Genomic DNA, 21,047 nt, shown 5'->3' with positions numbered 1-21,047 from the left:
CAACATAAATTGCGAAAAGGAAGGAATGGAATTGGTTAACATGGTGCACTTTATTTTTGGGTCCCACCATTTCAAGTTACAGTATCAATTTGAGAAAATATTTACAGTCAAGTCAACACACAAAAGAAAGTTGGAATGTCAATAATAAAAACTCAAGATACAAAAGTAGTGTCAACAGGCTCTTGTTTTCCTTCAAAATAAAAAGGTAAACACTAACACTTATGGGAATGAATCTGAACTGCATGTGATCAATGCGGGTCAAGGGATTTTGGATCGAGTAGGGGGGCAAGGGGGGAAATTCCAGGCTCATGAACAAACATTAAAGTAATCCTGTCTTAATTTACAACATTACTAGGGCCAAAGCTATAACACCGCAGCTGAGTCAGTTGGTCTAGTCAACCTCCTCCATCCTGGATGTGTCCTCGTCTTCCTCCAGGGGAGGCATGTCCTCCACAGGGGCTGAGGTTGGCTCCTCAGGGGTCAGGTCTTCCTCGTCAATACCTGGACAGGGGAAGGGAGGGAATTGAGAGTCTCGGTCAGTTACTGAAGCTTAAACAAGCTTTTTTCTCGGTCAGTTACTGAAGCTTAAACAAGCTTTTCTCTCATATCTAGGCCACTTAATGCTGAGAAAACGAAGGAGGGCTAGATGGAGCCATTATGACCTTATTGATTACACCAACATGGGTCCTTCAGATCAGCAAACACAAAAGGAGTACAGGCAAGGAAAAAATAAATAAAATGTATGCACTCACTAACTGTAAGTCGCTCTGGATAAGCGCGTCTGCTAAATGACTAAAATCTAAAAAATCTAAAATGTAAATGTAAGGGACTAGGATTGATCATATATTGACAGCAAACATGGTCCTTGTTTGAGCAAACTAACTCACCCAGTCCTAGCTTGATCATTCTGTAGATGCGGTTGGAGTGTGTCTGAGGATCATCCAAGGTGAACCCAGAGGACAACAGAGCCGTTTCAAACAGCAGAATGACCAGGTCCTTCACTGACTTATCATTCTTATCAGCTTCTGCCTTCTGCCTCAAGGTCTCCACGATGGGGTGGTCTGGGTTGATCTCCAGGTGCTTCTTGGCAGCCATGTAGCCCATGGTGGAATTGTCCCTCAGGGCCTGGGCCTTCATGATCCTCTCCATGTTGGCCGTCCAGCCGTAGGTGCTGGTCACGATGCAGCAGGGGGAGGAGACCAGGCGGTTGGACACTGTCACCTATATGGGGGGGAGAATATAGGAGAGGTTGATTATTAGGGAGATGGATCAGATCAACATTGAATCAGGCAATTGTTGTACTGTCAGTGAGCATGTAAATACAGTGGCAAATATTGGTGGCATTTTTAAGTTAACGTCAGGCCTGCTGACATTTGCCTTAACATAAAGAACCCCTTCAGCAAGATGATATATGTAAGCAGTGTGATTAACCATTCTCACACCTTCTCCACTTTCTTCTCCAGGATGTCCTTCATGATCTTGCAGAGGTTCTCAAACTGAGACTTCTGCTCTTCCTGTCTCTTCTTCATGTCCTCATCCTCAGGCAGCTCCAGACCCTCCTTGGTCACAGAGACAAGGGTCTTCCCATCGTACTCCTTCAACTGCTGGACACAGTACTCATCAATGGGCTCAATCATGTAGATTACTTCCAGGCCGGCCTTTCGAAGGCGTTCCACGAATGCAGAGTTAGCCACCTGGTCTCTGGTCTCGCCTGAAACATGCAGTAGATAAAGCAACTTGAGAAACCAGGTTCTTATCATCTAACAACCTATGAACTGGGCTGTACAGAGAGGAGTGTGTTTCCTCACCAGTGATGTAGTAGATATGTTTCTGGGTTTCCTTCATGCGTGTGACGTAGTCTTTGAGGGATACCATCTCGTCCCCTGAGGCCGAGGTGTAGTAGCGCAGCATGTCTGACAGCCTCTTACGGTTCTGAGAGTCCTCATGGATCCCCAGCTGGGAGAGAGAAAACACAGGAGAGGTTAGGTAGCCCTTTCCTGCAGTCAATGACCAAAAGCGCCCTCTTTGGCCTCATGGGTGGAATGTTTATTCATATTTTTCATAATTAATAAAGATTATTTAAAAATATAACTACGAAAATCCGGTTCTCTATGTCTAACAGTTTTGTTATATTTCAGTCTTCTGTGATGTATATAAAGTGTCATATTGGGACGCAAACTCAAAATTGAATACATTTCAACTCTATATCTGACATAGTACAGGTGTCTCCTTTTTTTAAAAGTCCATAACCATGTGTGTGAGGTGTATACTTTTGTTTCAAAGTAGATTTAAGACTACCAATAATATATCTCTGTGACCCAGGTTAAATAACAACTCTCCCAAAAAATATTGATGATGTGTTACAAGACTTTGACATTTTCCAGGAAGTAACCCAAGTTCTGTAAATATGATACTTACTTGTCAGTAAGGTTTTTCTAACTATGTAATTAGTGGACTTATGCAACAAAACAAAAAATAGATTGTGGGGTAAACGTCCCCTTTAAGATTAAAACCAGACAGATTTCACATAATTTCGGCAGACATGAGAAAGGTGCACACCCCGCAAAGATTGTTTCCACATGGAATCCAAGGTTTACATTAAGACATATGCAATAACTGTAATGATATGCCATAGAGTCTGACCCTAGTCATTTAAACCCACTCCAGAAAGCCAGAAGTTGGTGGTAAGGCGCTCTGTGAATGACTGGGCTAAGCCGCTTATCTCAGGTTTAGAGGAGACAAGATGGCGAGGGGATCAGACAGGTGACGACCAGTTAAAGGTTAGTGGAACATTCTACAGCTACACCTTTCAGAATGTTCCCCAAGGATTCTTAAAAGAACAGGTGGTGACAAGGGTCATCATAGTATCCACCTAGATTATGTCTACCACTAAATACAAGGTGACTAATGCATCCTAAATTCAGTTCAGGTTGACCTTGAAGGCAATGTTACATAATGATGATAGCTGATGTGTGGTAAGCCTGCTAGCACAAAATGGCTGCCCTGTATCACCCATGTGGTGGGTGCAGCTACACATCAATTGTCAGAAAGAACTAGTGAGAATCTCTGTATAAATAATGCAATCCATTTTTACTATGTTCTATACTGTTACGTAAAAAAGTATAAAACTGACCTTGATGTTCTTGGAGAACTGCTCGTAGTACTTCTTGTAGTTTTCTCTGTCCTCTGAAAGCTCAGTGAAGAGCTCTATACACTTCTTGACCAGGTTCTTGCGGATCACCTTGAGGATCTTGCTCTGCTGCAGCATCTCTCTGGAGATGTTCAGGGGGAGATCCTCAGAGTCCACCACACCCTTGATGAAGTCTGGACAGAACGACAGAGACAATTGGTCAGACATCTTCTTAATTTGATTATAGCTCATTCCCAGACCTATGTGAGCATCTACTTCAGTTCTGTCTGACTTACTGAGGTACTCAGGGATAAGATCGTCACAGTTGTCCATGATGAAGACCCTCCTGACGTACAGCTTGATATTGTTCTTCTTCTTCTTGTTTTCAAAGAGGTCAAAGGGTGCACGGCGAGGCACAAAGAGCAGGGCACGGAACTCCAGCTGGCCCTCCACTGAGAAATGCTGTGTAAGTAAACAAACAGAAGGTCAACTACTGAAACCTTAATGTACATGTATATTTGTCATTATGAAATTACCTCACCCATTATCAACTGACCAATACTGGAACTATCTATGACTTTACACATCAGAGAGGGAAACGTATTAAATAAACAGTTTGGGAACTTATTCTGTTGGCCAATATGAATAGAATATTCTCACCTTCACAGCCAGGTGTTCCTCCCAGTCGTTGGTCAGACTCTTGTAGAACTCTCCATACTCCTCGTTGGTGATGTCATCGGGGTTACGGGTCCACAGGGGCTTGGTCTTGTTCAGCTCCTCCTGGTCAATGTATTTCTCCTTGATCTTCTTCTTCTTCTTCTTGTCCCCACATGCGCTGTCGTGGTCATGGTGATCCTCCTCGTCCGAGCCTACGTCCTCGATCTCGGGTTTGTCATCCTCTCCCTTCTCTCCTTCTTCCCCATCCTTCTTCTCCTTCTCCTTCTCCTCCTCCTCCTCATCGTCACTCACTTCCTTGTCGCGCTCCTTCTCTACCTGAACAGAGAGAATCATGGGAATGTTAGGGGACACATTCATTGAGTTGATGTACTGTAGCAGACTTTATGTGGGTAGTTGGCTGAAATATTACATTCACTGTGCCTGTTTTTCATTCAATATAGAAATGCTAAAAGTGAAAGATATCAGCATCAATTTATCGTCCAGTCATTTACTTGTCCAATCCGAATCACTCAGTGGAGTTTCCACTATCTCATGCCTGCTAGTTCTTACAAAGAGTGTGATGGGGTATCCGATGAACTGGGAGTGCTTCTTCACGATCTCTTTGACCCGTTTCTCCTCACAGTATTCTGTCTGGTCATCCTTCAGGTACAGAATCACCTTGGTGCCACGACCAATAGACTCAGCTATAGTAGAGTGACACGGGAGTTTAGTGAGTGTTTAGAACAGACCACACCAGTAAAACAACAGTCTGTGTAACTGTAGGCCTACATATCTCTTCAGTTCACACAATTCATTTCATAACATGTAGGCCTAGCTCTGGTACAGTTAAGTGTAAAGTTATAATCTGTCCTTGCCTGACGTGTCGACTTTGACAGTGAAGGATCCGCCAGCGGAGGATTCCCAGATGTACTGCTCATCATCGTTGTGCTTGGTGATGACAGTCACCCTCTCAGCCACCAGGTAGGCAGAGTAGAAACCCACACCAAACTGCCCGATCATGGAGATGTCGGCTCCAGCCTGCAGGGCCTCCATGAAGGCCTTGGTGCCAGACTTGGCGATGGTTCCCAGGTTGTTGATCAGGTCGGCCTTGGTCATGCCGATGCCGGTGTCAACCAGGGTCAGGGTGCGTTCCTCCTTGTTGGGAATGACCTCGATCTTCAGGTCCTTGCCAGAGTCCATCTTGGACGGGTCTGTGAGGCTCTCATAGCGGATTTTGTCTAGAGCCTAGTTTAATGAAAATAAATAGGTCTAAATAAATCTGGCTTTTGACAACACACTGGCCTCAGCATTAGATTAACAAAACTCTTAATTATATGTAATGTATTCTGCAGGCTATGTCAATATTTAATGTAATAAAATATGAATACATCCTAATAAACTATCTATAGATATGTAATAAAATATGAATAGTGGTGTAATAAACAAGTAATTAAAGTAACATGCCTGTGTGTGTGTATTTTGTAAATCATCAAATAATACTAAACTACCAAGTAGTCTAAACGCCTGTGGTACCTGAAGTACTCACATCTGAGGAGTTGGAGATGAGCTCCCTAAGGAAGATCTCTTTGTTGGAGTAGAAAGTGTTGATGATTAGGGACATCAGCTGGGCGATCTCAGCCTGGAAGGCAAAGGTCTCTGCCTCTTCCTCCATCGGGGTGTCATGGGCTTCCGGCATCTGTGGAGACACAACACACACTGAATGAATATACTGTAAACACACTCTGTGGAGGAGACACAACACATGCTGAGCACAAACACACTGAGGAACGGAAACACATCACACCAGTTGAGCATAAACTAGCTCTCGAGAACCCAAGGGGGCCCAAGTTGGCTTACAGACGGTCCCTGTCTTGGGTTCTCAGCTGATGGTATGGAGAACAGCTGGTTCCATGTGAACTGCAATCCCAGAAGCTGTTTTAACATTTAGAATCCTTGAATCGTTTTTTGGAAACATTTGGAACTTAACTTTCATAACAGCAATAAATAATATTTCAAAAACAAAAGATACATCCTGGTTGCACCTGACAGAATTTTTGAAAACACAGCCCCCAGCTGAGGTACGAAACTTCCTCCCCAGTTATGCTCCATAGGAGACGTTTTGAAGCAAGAATTGGAGGGGAGGAAGTGTAGTCTCTGTTGGAGGCAGTGTTCTTGAAAATACAGCCAGGTGCAACTTTCCTAAACTGCGTACAGTAAGTGTATCTTTTGTATTTTAAAAATGATTTCCCTCACAAGGTTAACAATACCTTTTAACTAGCACTTACAGTACCAGTCAAAAGTTTGGACACACCTACTCATTTACTATTTTTTTACATGGTAGAATAATAGTGAAGACATCAAAACTATGAAATAACAAATATGGAATCATGTAGTAAAAAAGTGTAAAACTAATCAAAATATATTTTATATTTGAGATTCTTCAAATAGCCACCCGTTGCCTTGTTAACAGCTTTGCACACTCTTGGCAAATATATAAAATATATTTTGATTTGTTTAACACTTTTTTGCTTACTACATGATTCTATATGTGTTATTTCATAGTTTTGATGTCTTCACTATTATTATACAATGTAAAAAAATGTACAAATAAAGAAAAACCCTTGAATGAGTAGGTGTGTCCAAACTTTTGACTGGTAGGCTATATCCCACCTCGCCACACTAGCAAAGACAGTACAGTATGAATATAGGCAAAAACTGCTTCTCCAATAGAAATCCCCGATCACAGTTGGTGGCATTGTCATGGTGACTTTGGCTCGCTTAACTCATGCGCAGAAATACGTCATCGGGGCTTCAAATCAAAGGTACTCCTTCAATATAAAGTAGTTTTTGACGAAAATGAAACGTATCACTTTCACGAGATTGCTTGGAGTAATAACATGTTCAACTACTTAAAGACAGTGGTTCGAATCTACATTGTGCCTTTAGATTTCGAGATTATTAACAATTGAGGAAGAATTTTACACTTCTCTCATTGTCTTCGCAAACCTCGGCCTAGTCTGTTTCGCAAGCGTTCCTGGAAGTCTCGCGATGTTGCGCCACAGGGTTTCGAAACGAGCGTGCCATGATGTCGCGGAGAAATAGCATAAAGTTCAGCTCTCCGCAACTTTGGTCCCGCTCTGATCACGTCCCTCGCCCATGCTCGCATCGCCCCAACGGTCCTCTACCCACTTCGCTTCTCTTCCATTGGAAATGAATGGCTTTCCGTAGTTTCAACGCCCACATCGTCTTCAGTTAAGAGGCAATGTAAAGGGGGCGTCCAATAAGTTAATGTAATACAATGGAATTGGAGTCATGAATAAGGGTTAAGCGTAAACACATACTGAGAAGGAGACACTACACACACGCCCTGGCACGTCATTGTTTTCCGACACCTTGCATCACTCCTTTGACTGTTAGTGCAGCCGAAGCTGTGCTATCTGACTTAATGATACACACTGAGCAAACAGCCCCTTGCAACCATCAAAAAAATTAATATCTACTCCATCCCCAAATAAAACACTGTGTATCAGCATGTTAGTCACTGTATGGTTATGACAGTCCGCAAGCCTACTTCCGGTCAACGAGAGTCAGTGAGACTCACTACACTCTTAGAAAAAAGGGTTCCAAAAGGGTACTTCTGCTGTCCCCATAGGAGATCCCTTTTTGGTTCGAGGTAGAATCTAATCTAATTGTATTGGTCACATGCTTTGTAAACAACAGGTGTAGACTAACAGTGAAATGCTTACTTATGGGCCATTCCCAATGATGTAGAGCAAAAAATATAAATAGTAGGAAAAAGAATAGGAAAAAAATAACAAGGAATAAATACACAATGAGTAACAAAAACTTGCCTATATACACAGGAGCCCTACTTGGTTCCAGGTAGAACCCTTTTGGGTTCCAAGTAGAACCCTCTGTGGAAAGGGTTCCACCTGGAACCAAAAAGGGTTCTTCAAATGACTCTCCTATGAGGACAGTGAAAAACCATTTTAGTTCCTAGATAGCACTTTTTTTTCCTAAGAGTGTAGTAGGGATGTCACTGGCACAATACTAGTTTTCTCAAAATCATTAGACAATGCTAGAACTGACATTTGGGCAGTGAGTTTCAGTCTTAAAGCTATGACAAACAGGTGGTGTAACAGACTGTCCTCTCTGTTTATCACTGCTGAATTTACTTAATTACTGTAATCCACCCAGTGCAAACCAACAGCAGAGAAGCCACAGGTCCTTGCCATGTGGTGAGCTTACTGCTTTCATTTTTTAGGTAACTTATTTCAGAGAGGAAAGTATTCTCCAATAAACTTAAATAAATTCCTTGTAAGGAAATTGATAGGCATATCATAAATTGATCATTTTCTACTCTGGACAGGTGCACTAGAATAGAATCAAATGGAATCAAATATTCTACATTCCACATTGCTGATAGACTATGTAAGTACCAGCCATAATGATGATGCGCTTATACCGTTTTTAGAAGGACGGATATATTTAATTGATTTTCATTCAGTCATTATTCCATATCTCAGCGTAAACTGACCGAGTGCAACGGCCAAACATACTCCCCCTGCCGGTCGCGCGGCTAATAACATGATTCTAGAAACTACCAGCACCATCGATCATACGTTTCCATCCTATCTCAATCTCCTTCTCGCGACCGGGTACCATAACGAGTTTGAATGTGAATCTTTATGAATTTCCAATTTGAATAAATATTAGCCAAATCGTTATGGATAGTTGTCATGTCTACAGTGAAGTGACGTTATTAAAATCATTTTCTGAAATGGATTATCAAAGCATGTGTGGCAGTCAAGACCCAAATTGGGATGTATTGGCATAGGTTTTATAGGTCAACTTTAATAGAGAATGTGATAGCCTATTCTGAAATAGCGGACTAATTCTGAAATAACGTCGTTAGGCCTACACATTACAATGCAATTGTAATGTTTTGAGTGAATTATTCTGATGGTAAAATATATTTGAATATATTATGTTGATAGTCTGGACTTACACAGACTCTATTAATTGGATAGTGACACACACTCTCATCATCGTGTTGGAACATAAATTGTCTTTCATGTCTTACCTTGCTGTGGAAATATCCCTGTATTCTTCTTCAGAAGTTGGTCCCCAACCAAACGCAACCTAGCCAGCTATCGGAAAAGATGGGGAGAGGATAACTAGCTAGCTTTTATAGACGCTGAGAGTGTTCGAGAAATCAGCTTCCAGAACCGTCTGGAATCTTCCTAACGCTTCTACTGTGTGTATGATGAGTGTGTATACTGAGAGGAGTGATGGAATATCAATCAAACCCTACAGTTTCTCTGTCCACGCCCCTCTTTCATTTAACTCTATGGTGAAGGCGGGTTTATGGGCGTGGCGGTATCAAATCAGTACAGTGGGTACATACTGTACCTGGGATATTCGTCATCATTCATGACCCTCACAAGATTTCACGATTAAGCTAAACTTTTTTACCTCCAGTCTACTCTAGAAAGATCTGAAATACAGGGAGCCCTTATGGGGGTAAGGTGATTGCAAAAGTATGAATGAAGATGCAAAATAGATTGAATTATAAACATCCATCACAAGAATCCAGACTATTTGATAAAGGGAAAACATGTAAGAAGTGTTTCAAGATATTTTTTTATTATAAACCTTGTCGTTTTTCATAGAAAATAGCTCACAGAAATACAAAAAGACACAAGTCAAATCCCGGTTGACCTTTACAGTTGAATAAGGTTGAAAGCAGCAGATATACTATATGATTATGGTATTAATTAATTATGATTAATTAATTACAATCCTTTCCCCACGACTCGACAGTCATGTAAAATGTAAAGTATATTTGGGACACAATAAATTAACTTAAAAAAGAAAACGTTAAAAGGGGAAAAAATAATGTACTTCTGAAATATCTTTAGTCAACTTCCTCCATTCTTGATGTGTCATCATCTCCCTCCAAGACAGGCATGTCATCCTCACTGGGCTGGAGGATGTCCTCCACTGCTGAGTCATCATCATCGATGCCTGTAGAGGGGAAGAAATAGCCCACATTAGAAAAACATATTCACATCGTGTACAATCTGCTATTCAGACAGCCTGTTATGTGGGCAGCTTGTCTCTCCCTTTTCTGTTTCCCTTCCTCCTTGTTTTGTCCCCTCTTTTTCTGTTGTATCTGTATGTGTGTTTGTCCCCTTTATGTGGGTGTGTCTGGAGTGGATCAGGGGGCGTGCTCAGGATCTGCCTCTCCTGTGCAGCTGCGGGTTGTTTCCAGTGATTCCTGCCTACGCAGCTGCATCCTATTCTCTCATCAACCTGCACTACTTATTCCTGGGCATGGCTCTCCACCGGCGCCAGATCGTTGTTCTTACCAGAGCGGTAACTTGGCTCACCAGTAAAGTTATTTTGTCTTTGTCTTCAGCCTGGCTCTCCACTCTCCTTAACCTGTCGTTTGTTTTGTCTTTAGTTTCGGACATATCTCCCAACCTGCCTGCCTTCCTGCCTGTCGGTCTGCCTGCCTGCCTGCCTGCCTGCCTGCCTGCCTGCCTCAGCCTCTCCTTCCTCCGGAGCCGACTAGCCCACTCTGTTCCTTTACTTCAGTTGTTTTTGGACTAAGACAATTTTAACTTTGATTAAATATTTTTGTTTCTTCCACTCCCCTTTGTCGTGTTGTTTCTCTGAGTGCTGGGTTGAACCATAGCCTAACAGAACGATCTGGCCCTGGACCCAACAGAGAAACAGCACGGGGCAAACAAAGACAGCTTCCAACAAGCTATCCAGGCTCAAGGAACGTTGCTAGGACAGCATGACCAGTTGATTCGGACTCTTGTGGAAGATAATCATCAACTGCTGAACCAGGTGACTCAGTTAACTACACACGTCTCTAAATTGTCTGTTATCAGTTCTCCATCTCTCTCTGACCCCCAGTTTGATGCACCCCAAGTTGTTTCCTCGGACACTAGGCAGGCTTCGTTCCGTCGGGAACCCCCTGTCACGTCGCCTGAACCGTTCAATGGAGAATTGGACAAGTGCCGGGGATTTTTGCTTCAGTGTGACTTGATTTTTCGGCAGAGACCACTGTCGTTTTCTACTGATTTATCTAAGGTACATTATGTTCTGGGGCTGTTAAGAGGGAAAGCTCTGGTTTGGGCTGAGGCTGTGTGCTCAGATCAAACTTTGACTGGATTGACTTTTGCTGATTTCTCTGCTAAATTGAAGACTGTTTTTGACCATCCTGACCATGTGGGTAATTCCTCCAAGATACTTTTTAATTTGAGGCAGGGTTCTAACAGTGTGGCAGAGTACTCTATTGAGTTCTGGACGTTGGCAGCGGACTCCAAGTGGAACAATGTGGCACTTCAAGGAGCATTTCTAAACGGTTTGAATGAAGCCATTAAGGATGAACTGGCTGCTCGTGATGAGCCACATGATTTACATTCTCTCGTTTCCCTGTCCATCAAGCTAGACAATCGGTTGCGGGAGAGGCGTCGGGAGAGAGGCGATCGGCCACATCTAGGAGGACGAGTTCCCCAGCCTTCAACCACTCGAGTCTCGCCTCTCCGGAGTCGGCAGCTTCTTGTTCCTGATTCCATCCCGAGCACAGAGGAGGAACCTATGCAAGTGGGTCGAGCTCGACTACCTCCAGCAGAGCGGCAACGGCGCTCCCAGGCGGGTGAGTGCCTGTACTGTGGAGACGCCACACACATTCTGGCTACATGCCCTAAGCGGCCAAAAGACAAGGCTCGCTCGTAACGGTGGGTCTACTTGCGAGCCCAGAGTTAGATCCTGAACCCATCATTCCCCGATTACAAGTACCTGTAACCTTACGTTTCCAGAGTCATTCCCTGCCACTCTCAGCTCTCATAGACTCAGGTGCAGAAGATAACTTTATTAGCCACCAGTTCGTTACACAAGCTCGTATCCCCATGGAGCCACTACCTACCCCCATTCGGGTCACAGCCCTTGATGGGCGCCTCCTCGCGGAGATAACTCATCAAACCACCCCCGTTTCCCTAGTGATTTCTGGCAATCATTGTGAAAGCATTCAGCTAAGAGTTATGTCTGGCTCAGCTACCTCCCTAATCCTTGGCTTCCCCTGGTTGGCTCTTCACAACCCACAAATTGATTGGACACGTCACACCATTCTCAGTTGGAGCACTAACTGCCATTCCAGTGCCTGAGGTCAGCGGTTCCCCCACTAAGTGTAACCCAACTCCTCCCTCAGCTCCTCTTGATCTGTCATCTGTCCCCAAAGAATACCATGACTTAGCGGAGGTTTTCAGTAAGGACAAGGCTCTGTCTCTACCACCACATAGGCCTTATGATTGCCCTATTGAACTGCTTCCTGGTGCTCCCTTGCCCTCTAGTCGGTTATACAATCTGTCCCGACCGGAAAGAGAGGCAATGGAGCAGTACATTGGTGATTCTCTGGTCTCGGGCATAATCCGTCCCTCGTCGTCTCCTTTGGGTGCAGGTTTCTTTTTCGTGGAAAAGAAGGACAAGTCGTTACGCCCCTGTATCGATTTCAGGGGTTTAAACAACATAACTGTTAAAAACAAGTATCCCCTTCCACTCATCAACTCAGCTTTTGAACCTCTGCATGGCGCCACAGTGTTTTCCAAGCTCGACCTCAGGAATGCTTATCACCTTGTCCGAATCCGAAAGGGAGATGAGTGGAAAACCGCTTTCAACACTCCACTGGGACATTTTGAGTATTTGGTCATGCCCTTTGGGCTTTCAAATGCCCCTGCGGTTTTCCAAGCCATGGTGAACGATGTTCTTAGGGATTTTTGAACCGTTTTGTCTTTGTATACCTGGATGATATTCTTGTTTTTTCCAAGTCACCCGAGGAGCATGAGTCACACGTCCGTCAAGTCCTTCAACGGCTCTTGGAGAACAAGCTGTACGTCAAAGCAGAGAAGTGTGAGTTCCACAAACAGTCTACATCGTTCCTTGGATTCATAATTGAGAGCGGGCAGGTGAAGGCGGACCCCGAGAAGATCCGGGCAGTGACGGAATGGCCCACACCCACCACCCGTAAGCAACTTCAACGATTTTTGGGCTTTGCTAACTTCTACCGTAGATTCATTAAGGGTTTTAGTAGAGTGGTGGCACCCCTTACAAGACTCACATCTCCTAAAGTCCCTTTTCGGTGGTCCCCTGAGGCGGAGCAGGCGGTAGGGGTTTTGAAGGAACTGTTTTCCACCTCCCCCGTGTTGATACACCCCAATACCTCTCTGCAGTTTGTTGTGGAGGTGGACGCGTCGGGACTCAGGTGTGGGAGCAGTCCTCTCCCAGCGCTCCCCCACTGACCAAAAGCTTCACCCCTGTGCTTTTTTCTCCAAGAAATTGTCACCCACAGAACGGAATTACGACGTTGGAAACCGGGAACTGCTGGCGGTCAAGCTTGCACTGGAAGAATGGCGGCACTGGCTGGATGGAGCTGAACTGCCGTTTGTGGTCTGGACTGACCACAAAAACTTGGCTTACATCCAAGCCACTAAGAGACTCAACTCACGCCAAGCCAGATGGGCCCTGTTTTTTAGTAGGTTTAACTTTATTCTTACATACAGACCGGGGTCAAGAAATGTTAAACCAGATGCTTTGTCCCGCCAGTTTGCTGACCCTTCGGAGACCAGCGAGCCTGAGGCAGTCCTGCCTTCCTCATGCGTCGTGGCGGCTGTTCAGTGGGAGATCGAGTCTCTTGTGAAGACTGCACTTGCCACGGACCCGGGACCGGGTGATGGACCTCCCAACCTACTCTTTGTTCCCGAGACGGTCCGGTCTCAGGTGTTGCAGTGGATTCACACCTCCCGCTTTTGCTGGTCACCCTGGGATGAGACGCACGTTGACGCTGCTTAGGAGACATTTTTGGTGGCCTTCAATGGAAACTGACGTTCGGGCTTTTGTGGCAGCCTGTTCAACCTGTGCTCGGGGCAAAGCCTCCCATCAGTCCCCTTCGGGGCTGCTGCTACCCCTCCCAGTTCCCAGCCGTCCCTGGTCCCACATTGCCATGGATTTTGTCACCGGCCTACCCAAGTCTGAAGGTAATGATACTATACTTACCATTGTGGACAGATTCTCTAAATCTGTCCACTATATAGCATTACCAAAATTACCGTCTGCCAGTGAGACAGCGGACCTCCTAGTCCAACATGTATTCCGTCCCCATGGAATACCTGTGGACATCGTATCTGATAGAGGCCCACAGTTTACTTCCCGTGTTTGGAAGGTTTTCTGTTCTGCTTTGGGTGCTTCCGTTAGTCTGTCCTCAGGGTTTCATCCCCAGACCAACGGTCAAACAGAAAGAGCCAATCAAAACCTCGAAGCAACCCTTCGTTGTGTGGCTGCTCAACATCCATCATCCTGGGCCAAACATCTGCCCTGGATAGAGTACGCCCACAACTCCCTCACCGCCCTCTGCCACCGGTCTTTCACCCTTCGAGGTTACCATGGGTTATCAACCCCCTCTGTTTCCTGCTCAGGAGAAGGAATTGGCTGTTCCTTCGGTTCAGGAGAACCTCCGCCGCTGCCAGAGAGTGTGGAGCGACGCTCGGGAAGCATTGCTTCGGACCACCGACAGGAACAAGACAACAGCGGATAGGAGCAGGACTCCCGCACCTGTGTTTCATCCTGGTCAAGAGGTTTGGCTGTCATCTAAGAACGTACCTCTTCGTACCAAATCACGCAAGCTGTCTCCTCGGTACCTGGGTCCGTTTGTGGTGGAGTCCATCATTAACCCCGCTGCGGTTCGTTTGAAGTTGCCTTCAGCCATGAAGATACACCCTACTTTCCACGTCTCCCAACTGAAACCTGTGTCCTCCAGCCTTTGTGTCCGCCGGCTGATCCACCTCCACCTGTTCGCCTCATTGACGCACCATCCGGCCTACACCGTCAGTAGGCTCCTGGACTCTCGGAGGCGGGGTAGGGGTCTCCAATACCTAGTCGATTGGGAAGGTTATGGACCAGAGGAGAGGTCTTGGGTCCCTAAGCGTTTTGTGTTGGATCCTCAGCTGATCACGGACTTCCATCACGACAACCCTGACAGGCCTGGTGGGTCGCCAGGTGGCGACCATTGAGGGGGGGTACTGTTATGTGGGCAGCTTGTCTCTCCCTTTTCTGTTTCCCTTCCTCCTTGTTTTGTCCCCTCTTTTCTGTTGTATCTGTATGTGTGTTTGTCCCCTTTATGTGGGTGTGTCTGGAGTGGATCAGGGGCGTGCTCAGGATCTGCCTCTCCTGTGCAGCTGCGGGTTGTTTCCAGTGATTCCTGCCTACGCAGCTGCATCCTATTCTCTCATCAACCTGCACTACTTATTCCTGGGCATGGCTCTCCACCGGCGCCAGATCGTTGTTCTTACCAGAGCGGTAACTTGGCTCACCAGTAAAGTTATTTTGTCTTTGTCTTCAGCCTGGCTCTCCACTCTCCTTAACCTGTCGTTTGTTTTGTCTTTAGTTTCGGACATATCTCCCAACCTGCCTGCCTTCCTGCCTGTCGGTCTGCCTGCCTGCCTGCCTGCCTGCCTGCCTGCCTGCCTGCCTCAGCCTCTCCTTCCTCCGGAGCCGACTAGCCCACTCTGTTCCTTTACTTCAGTTGTTTTTGGACTAAGACAATTTTAACTTTGATTAAATATTTTTGTTTCTTCCACTCCCTTTGTCGTGTTGTTTCTCTGAGTGCTGGGTTGAACCATAGCCTAACACAGCCAAAGTATGGGAAAAGCAAAAGCCATATTCCTAACCATTGTGATACCATGATAGTTCTATAAGTTACTTGGTGTTTACAGACCTGTCCTGTAAATTGCTCTAGGAGGAGCCTTTAAACCCCATCAACCAAGACAACAGTTGAGGGCAAATAATGCATTAAGGCATGTAACTCACCCAGGCCAAGCTTAAGCATCCTGTAGATGCGGTTTGCATGGGTCTGAGGGTCGTCCAGTGTGAATCCAGAAGACATTAGAGCAGTCTCGAACAGCAAGATGACCAAGTCCTTTACGGCTTTGTCGTTCTTGTCAGCCTCAGCTTTCTCTCTCAAGGTCTCGACAATAGGGTGGGTTGGGTTGATCTCCAGGTGCTTCTTGGCTGTCATGTAGCCCATGGTGGAGTTGTCTCTGAGAGCTTGTGATTTCATGATCCTCTCCATGTTGGCCGTCCAGCCGTAGGTGCTGGTGACGATGCAGCAAGGGGAGGAGACCAGGCGGTTGGAGACTGAAACCTGTGATTAGTAGACATATTGACAGTTGTGTATAAAGTGGTATGTTATTAAAAGGCATAGACACATTGCAGAGGGATTGGGTTCAGGTAAATTGTACTTGTACCTTCTCAATCTTCTTGTCCAGGATGTCCTTCATGATCTTGCAGAGGTTCTCAAACTGAGACTTCTGCTCTTCCTGTCTCTTCTTCATGTCCTCATCCTCAGGCAGCTCCAGACCCTCCTTGGTCACGGAGACCAGGTTCTTGCCATCGTACTCCTTCAGCTGCTGGACGCAGTACTCATCAATGGGCTCAATCATGTAGATCACTTCCAGGCCGGCCTTGCGAAGGCGCTCCACAAAGGAAGAGTTGGCGACCTGTTCCTTGGTCTCACCTAGAAGAGGATACACAGTTATTAACAGTTAGATTACACTGGTTTTATGATGTTTTATTTGTCACATTGATTTAACAAAGGAAGAATAATGGAGAGTGAAAATGGAGAGCAGCTCACCAGTTATGTAGTAGATGTGTTTCTGGGTGTCCTTCATGCGGGAAACATACTCCTTCAGGGAGACCATTTCGTCAGCGGAGTTGGAGGTGTAGTAGCGCAGCATGTCTGACAGCTTCTTGCGGTTCTGAGCATCTTCATGGATTCCCAGCTAGACACAAAGATGGAAAATGTTCAAGCTAAAGGTCCTTCAAAAAGAGAAGGAGAAGTTCTGCGGGAAATTGGAAAATCCATTTCAAAGGGAGGAAGACCTTACCTTGATATTCTTGGAGAACTGCTCATAGAACTTCTTGTAGTTGTCCTTGTCTTCTGAGAGCTCGACGAAAAGATCCATACACTTCTTGACCAGGTTCTTGCGGATCACCTTGAGGATCTTGCTCTGCTGCAGCATCTCTCTGGAGATGTTCAGGGGGAGATCCTCAGAGTCCACCACACCCTTGATGAAGTCTGGAGATAAGACAGTGGCAATTGGTCAGACATCTTACTTACAGCTTTACTCAATGTCACGGTTGAGTGAGGTGCTGAGGACGTATCCACGAAAGGCTAAAGGTTCAAGGTACAGTACTCACTGAGATACTCTGGCATCAGCTCGTCACAGTTGTCCATGATGAAAACCCTGCGCACGTACAGCTTGATGTTGTTCTTCTTCTTCTTGTTCTCAAAGAGGTCGAAGGAAGCCCTCCTGGGCACAAAGAGCAGAGCGCGGAACTCCAGCTGGCCCTCTACTGAGAAGTGCTGTGGGAATAATTAGATAAACGTTGACTTATACAGTTATACTAATATATTATTTCATTGGTTGGATCAAGACAAACCCTTAAGGGTTGAGTTTTGATTTTCAGTTTGCCATCATAGTGACTCACCTTGATAGCCAGATGGTCCTCCCAGTCATTGGTCAGACTCTTGTAGAACTCTCCGTACTCCTCATTGGTGATGTCATCAGGGTTACGGGTCCAGATAGGCTTGGTCTTGTTCAGCTCCTCGGCGTCAATGTATTTCTCCTTGACCTTCTTCTTCCTCTTGTTCTTGGAGTCCTTGGTGTCCTCATCCTCATCAGAGCCGACATCCTCGATCTTGGGCTTGTCTTTGTCCTCAGCTGCAGCGTCTTTATCAGCCTCCTCGTCCTTTTCTCCCTCCTCAAGGTCCACCTCCTTCTCTCTAGACTTCTCCACCTGGACGAAAATGTTTGTTATTAAAAAGTTGTAGGATTTGTTCAGTATGGGGAGCAATGTTTGTGTCCACTTTTATCAACAGGTTACTTTCCTAGTTTATACAGTAGATTTCAGTCAATCTTTACATATTTTACAACATTGTTACAACCAAAGAAATATAAAGTTCTATTAGAACTTACAAAGAGTGTGATGGGATAGCCAATGAACTGGGAGTGCTTCTTCACAACCTCCTTGACGCGCTTCTCCTCACAGTATTCAAACTGGTCCTCCTTGAGGTGCAGGATCACTCTGGTGCCACGGCCAATGGACTCCCCTTCAGATCAGAAAAATCAGACTTAGTCATTGGATCTAAGCTTACTTCCTTTTGAATTACATTGTTGAAAAGAAGATTCAACTGATCCAGGAAGTAGGTTGATAGTGTTGTATTGGAGAAAAGTCAATGTAGCAGCATATTAATCAATACTGTTGAAGAGGCTTACCAGTGTCAACTTTGACAGTGAAAGAGCCACCAGCTGCAGACTCCCAGATGTACTGCTCATCATCATTGTGCTTGGTGATGACAGTCACCCTCTCAGACACCAGGTAGGCGGAGTAGAAACCCACACCGAACTGTCCGATCATGGAGATGTCGGCTCCAGCCTGCAGGGCCTCCATGAAGGCCTTGGTGCCAGACTTGGCGATGGTTCCCAGGTTGTTGATCAGGTCGGCCTTGGTCATGCCGATGCCGGTGTCAACCAGGGTCAGGGTACGTGTGCGCAGGTCAGGGGTGACCTCGATCTTCAGCTCCTTGCAGGAATCCAATTTGGTGGGGTCTGTCAAGCTCTCATATCTGATCTTGTCCAAAGCCTGTCAGATCATGGCAAAAAGAGGTCACAAGGGTAAAAAAAAGTGTAATGGTTGATACCTTGAGCTAATTTAACAACATGGTTAGCAGCTAACTCTGGGATATAGCTTTTTTACTATACTGGCTCACAGAGCAGTGTATAAGTGGCTGGTTACTAAGGTAAAATGTTACATGGGTCAATTCAGCATTATGATTAATCTACTCACATCTGAGGAGTTGGAGATGAGCTCCCTAAGGAAGATCTCTTTGTTGGAGTAGAAGGTGTTGATGATCAGGGACATCAGCTGGGCGATCTCAGCCTGGAAGGCAAAGGTCTCCACTTCCTCCTCCATGGTGTGGCCGGCTTTCTCTGGCATCTGGAAGGAGAAACAAAATAGCAAAGATTGTACTTCAGCCTGATGGAGACTTTGATGCCTCAACACTTAGATTTTCATTGTGCTTCTATTATCCTAACAATGATGAATATCCTTGTATTAAGGCTATTCATATTAAATGTTTTTGAAAAGCACATACGGCTTTTTGTTGTATTTTGCAAAAAGTCTTGCTTCAGCTAAATAAAAAAGAATACAACTTATAGTAGATAACTAATGGTCATTGTCTGAAATTTGGACTTTTTTTTACAGCTTTTAAAGCCAGAGACACCTGCTTTTTTATAGAAAGCCTCTAGTCTAGTCAGACCACATGGCAATGAGGCAATGAGGGATAGAAGTACTGAGGAATAGAGGCACCTGTTACAGCCCTCCATCAGAGGCTCCTGTTGCACAGGCCACATCTGTCAATCAAGGCCTCTGCCATTTGAAAAGCGGTTGGAGTTTCCAGACTTTTTCACACCCACTTGCTAACAGCTGCAGTCGTGCCATGTGATACCCTTTCTTTGAAATGGAGGATTAAGATGAAGCAAGACTTTTGGCTTGAATAGAGTAATGTAGAGTTGTATTAATAGAGCTTCTTTACCCTACACTACTTTGACGACAAACTAGGTCCAGGAGAGATACTTGTGTAGTGTAAAGAGACGGATCTATATTCAAATCTCTCTTTAAGAGATTTCTCCCACACTACCTCTGCAGGTAGTGTGCAAGACATCTACACAACATCCCTCTCTGAGTGGTACAGTGTAAAGACAATGGCTCTCACACACCACATGTCCCTGCAAGAATTACCTTAATACCAGTAAACAGCATTTTTGCTCTGTTAGCCAAATTGAAAATGAAAAGCTTTTAAAATATCCACACATTTGTGAATCATTGCATTAACAAAGTGTGCAATATGTACACTATGTGCAATATGGTTTAGATGAGAAGCTCCTGTATAGTTTGAATTGCTATCCTTATTTTATTTTATGTTTTTTACGGTATGTTAATAGCTGCAGTCACACTTTAAGCAGGAATGTGGATTTGGCTACACCACATCCAAGGCTAGTGTAAACAGAATAGTTTCAAATCTGGTGTTGAAGAGAGATAAATCTCACTAGACATATTTTACTAATGTAAATCCACCCATAGGGTGTCTTCAGCATTGCATTGTCCTCTCAAGTATAGGGTTTTGTATGTTATTCACTTTCAGCAAAAATATTATAGTTGCTCTTAAAAGTTCTGATTGTTTAAAAGCACTGATATACTGAGAAGTATTCATCAAATGCCATTAACACTCTTCCCCATGAAATATACTTTTTCCTAAAGCAGCTGCTTATCAATAAAAAATATCAAAGGCTTGATCATAAAACTAATTTTTCCAGTTCAATGAATGAATGAATCCATCCTTGTCCTTGGCTTCAAATTGACTGTATGAACCATTATCAGACACTTTCAGGTCTGATAATTGCATTATTTGATAATTTGTTATAGATAACTTGATTGTAATAATTATGTGTGCTGGCTGCCAGGCCTCTCTTCTTTCTCTTCAACTGCCATGTCTCTCACTCCTTCTAACCAGGGTCATATTCCATGCCATGTTCTCCTCTCTTGCCATACACTCACAAAGGGTTTTACCAGGTCCAGGGTAACTGTCTATTAAATTCTCCTCACTGATTTAATGTCATTTCAGATTAATACAGTACAATTCATCCCCATGATACATTATTCAATTTAGAGTACCAATATATTGTAGGCTGCTTGCTTCCTGCTGGTGTTTCACCTTTATAATATCAATGCATAATGTATTTCCAGAATATTGGCTGTTGATCTTCCTTGCACCCCTGAATTGCAAGTAGCTACTTATTTGTTTTGCCTTTCTCCCTGACACCCTCTCCCTCTTACCTTGAATAGATAAGAATGAGCGCCTATGCTTCACTTCTCGTTTGCTGATCGCTGTAGATTGAATCTCTGAGCGTTTCTTCTGCTCCTCTGCAGATTAATGTAGTATTTAAATATTTGTATTTCACTGCTCCTAATCCTCTATGGCTTCAGGTAAATGTCTTCTCACTTTCTGTATCTGAGGACCCCTTGGCCTACTCCATTCTTTTTATACAAGGGGCGGCTTTCTCAAAGCTCCCGTTCAGAAGCTTCCAGAAGGAATGTCCAGTCCCACCACAGTACAGGGTAAGAGAGAAGTTAA

The 21,047-nt window shown here is 44.6% G+C and overlaps 1 protein-coding gene across 3 annotated transcripts; it reads right to left on the bottom strand.

The window, feature by feature from the left end:
- Window positions 1-31: 31 nt before the first annotated feature.
- Window positions 32-21,035, bottom strand: LOC121552760 (heat shock protein HSP 90-alpha 1). 3 transcript variants are annotated; one of them, XM_045211340.1, is made up of 12 exons: window positions 20,750-21,035; window positions 18,701-18,850; window positions 18,386-18,496; window positions 4,663-4,921; window positions 4,358-4,491; window positions 3,791-4,123; window positions 3,427-3,592; window positions 3,134-3,324; window positions 1,809-1,956; window positions 1,443-1,711; window positions 888-1,221; window positions 32-501 (listed from the first exon to the last, which is right to left on the bottom strand). In XM_045211340.1, exons 2-12 carry the CDS (start codon window positions 18,848-18,850, stop codon window positions 392-394), a joined length of 2,205 nt encoding a protein of 734 aa, XP_045067275.1. In that variant the 5' UTR covers window positions 20,750-21,035; the 3' UTR covers window positions 32-391. The 3 variants fall into 3 exon arrangements, with proteins under 3 accessions (XP_045067275.1, XP_041721718.1, XP_041721719.1); XM_041865784.1 differs by lacking the exons at window positions 18,386-18,496; window positions 18,701-18,850; window positions 20,750-21,035 and adding exons at window positions 5,334-5,483; window positions 8,871-9,058 and having other exon boundaries at window positions 4,663-5,032; XM_041865785.2 differs by lacking the exons at window positions 32-501; window positions 888-1,221; window positions 1,443-1,711; ... (4 more) ...; window positions 4,358-4,491; window positions 4,663-4,921 and adding exons at window positions 9,412-9,814; window positions 15,662-15,995; window positions 16,099-16,367; ... (3 more) ...; window positions 17,342-17,650; window positions 17,830-17,963 and having other exon boundaries at window positions 18,130-18,496; window positions 20,750-21,027.
- Window positions 21,036-21,047: the final 12 nt, after the last annotated feature.

This window comes from Coregonus clupeaformis, chromosome 36 (genome assembly GCF_020615455.1).
Source record: "Coregonus clupeaformis isolate EN_2021a chromosome 36, ASM2061545v1, whole genome shotgun sequence".
Lineage (NCBI taxonomy): Eukaryota > Metazoa > Chordata > Actinopteri > Salmoniformes > Salmonidae > Coregonus > Coregonus clupeaformis.
This window is presented reverse-complemented; position numbering and strand designations above follow the sequence as displayed.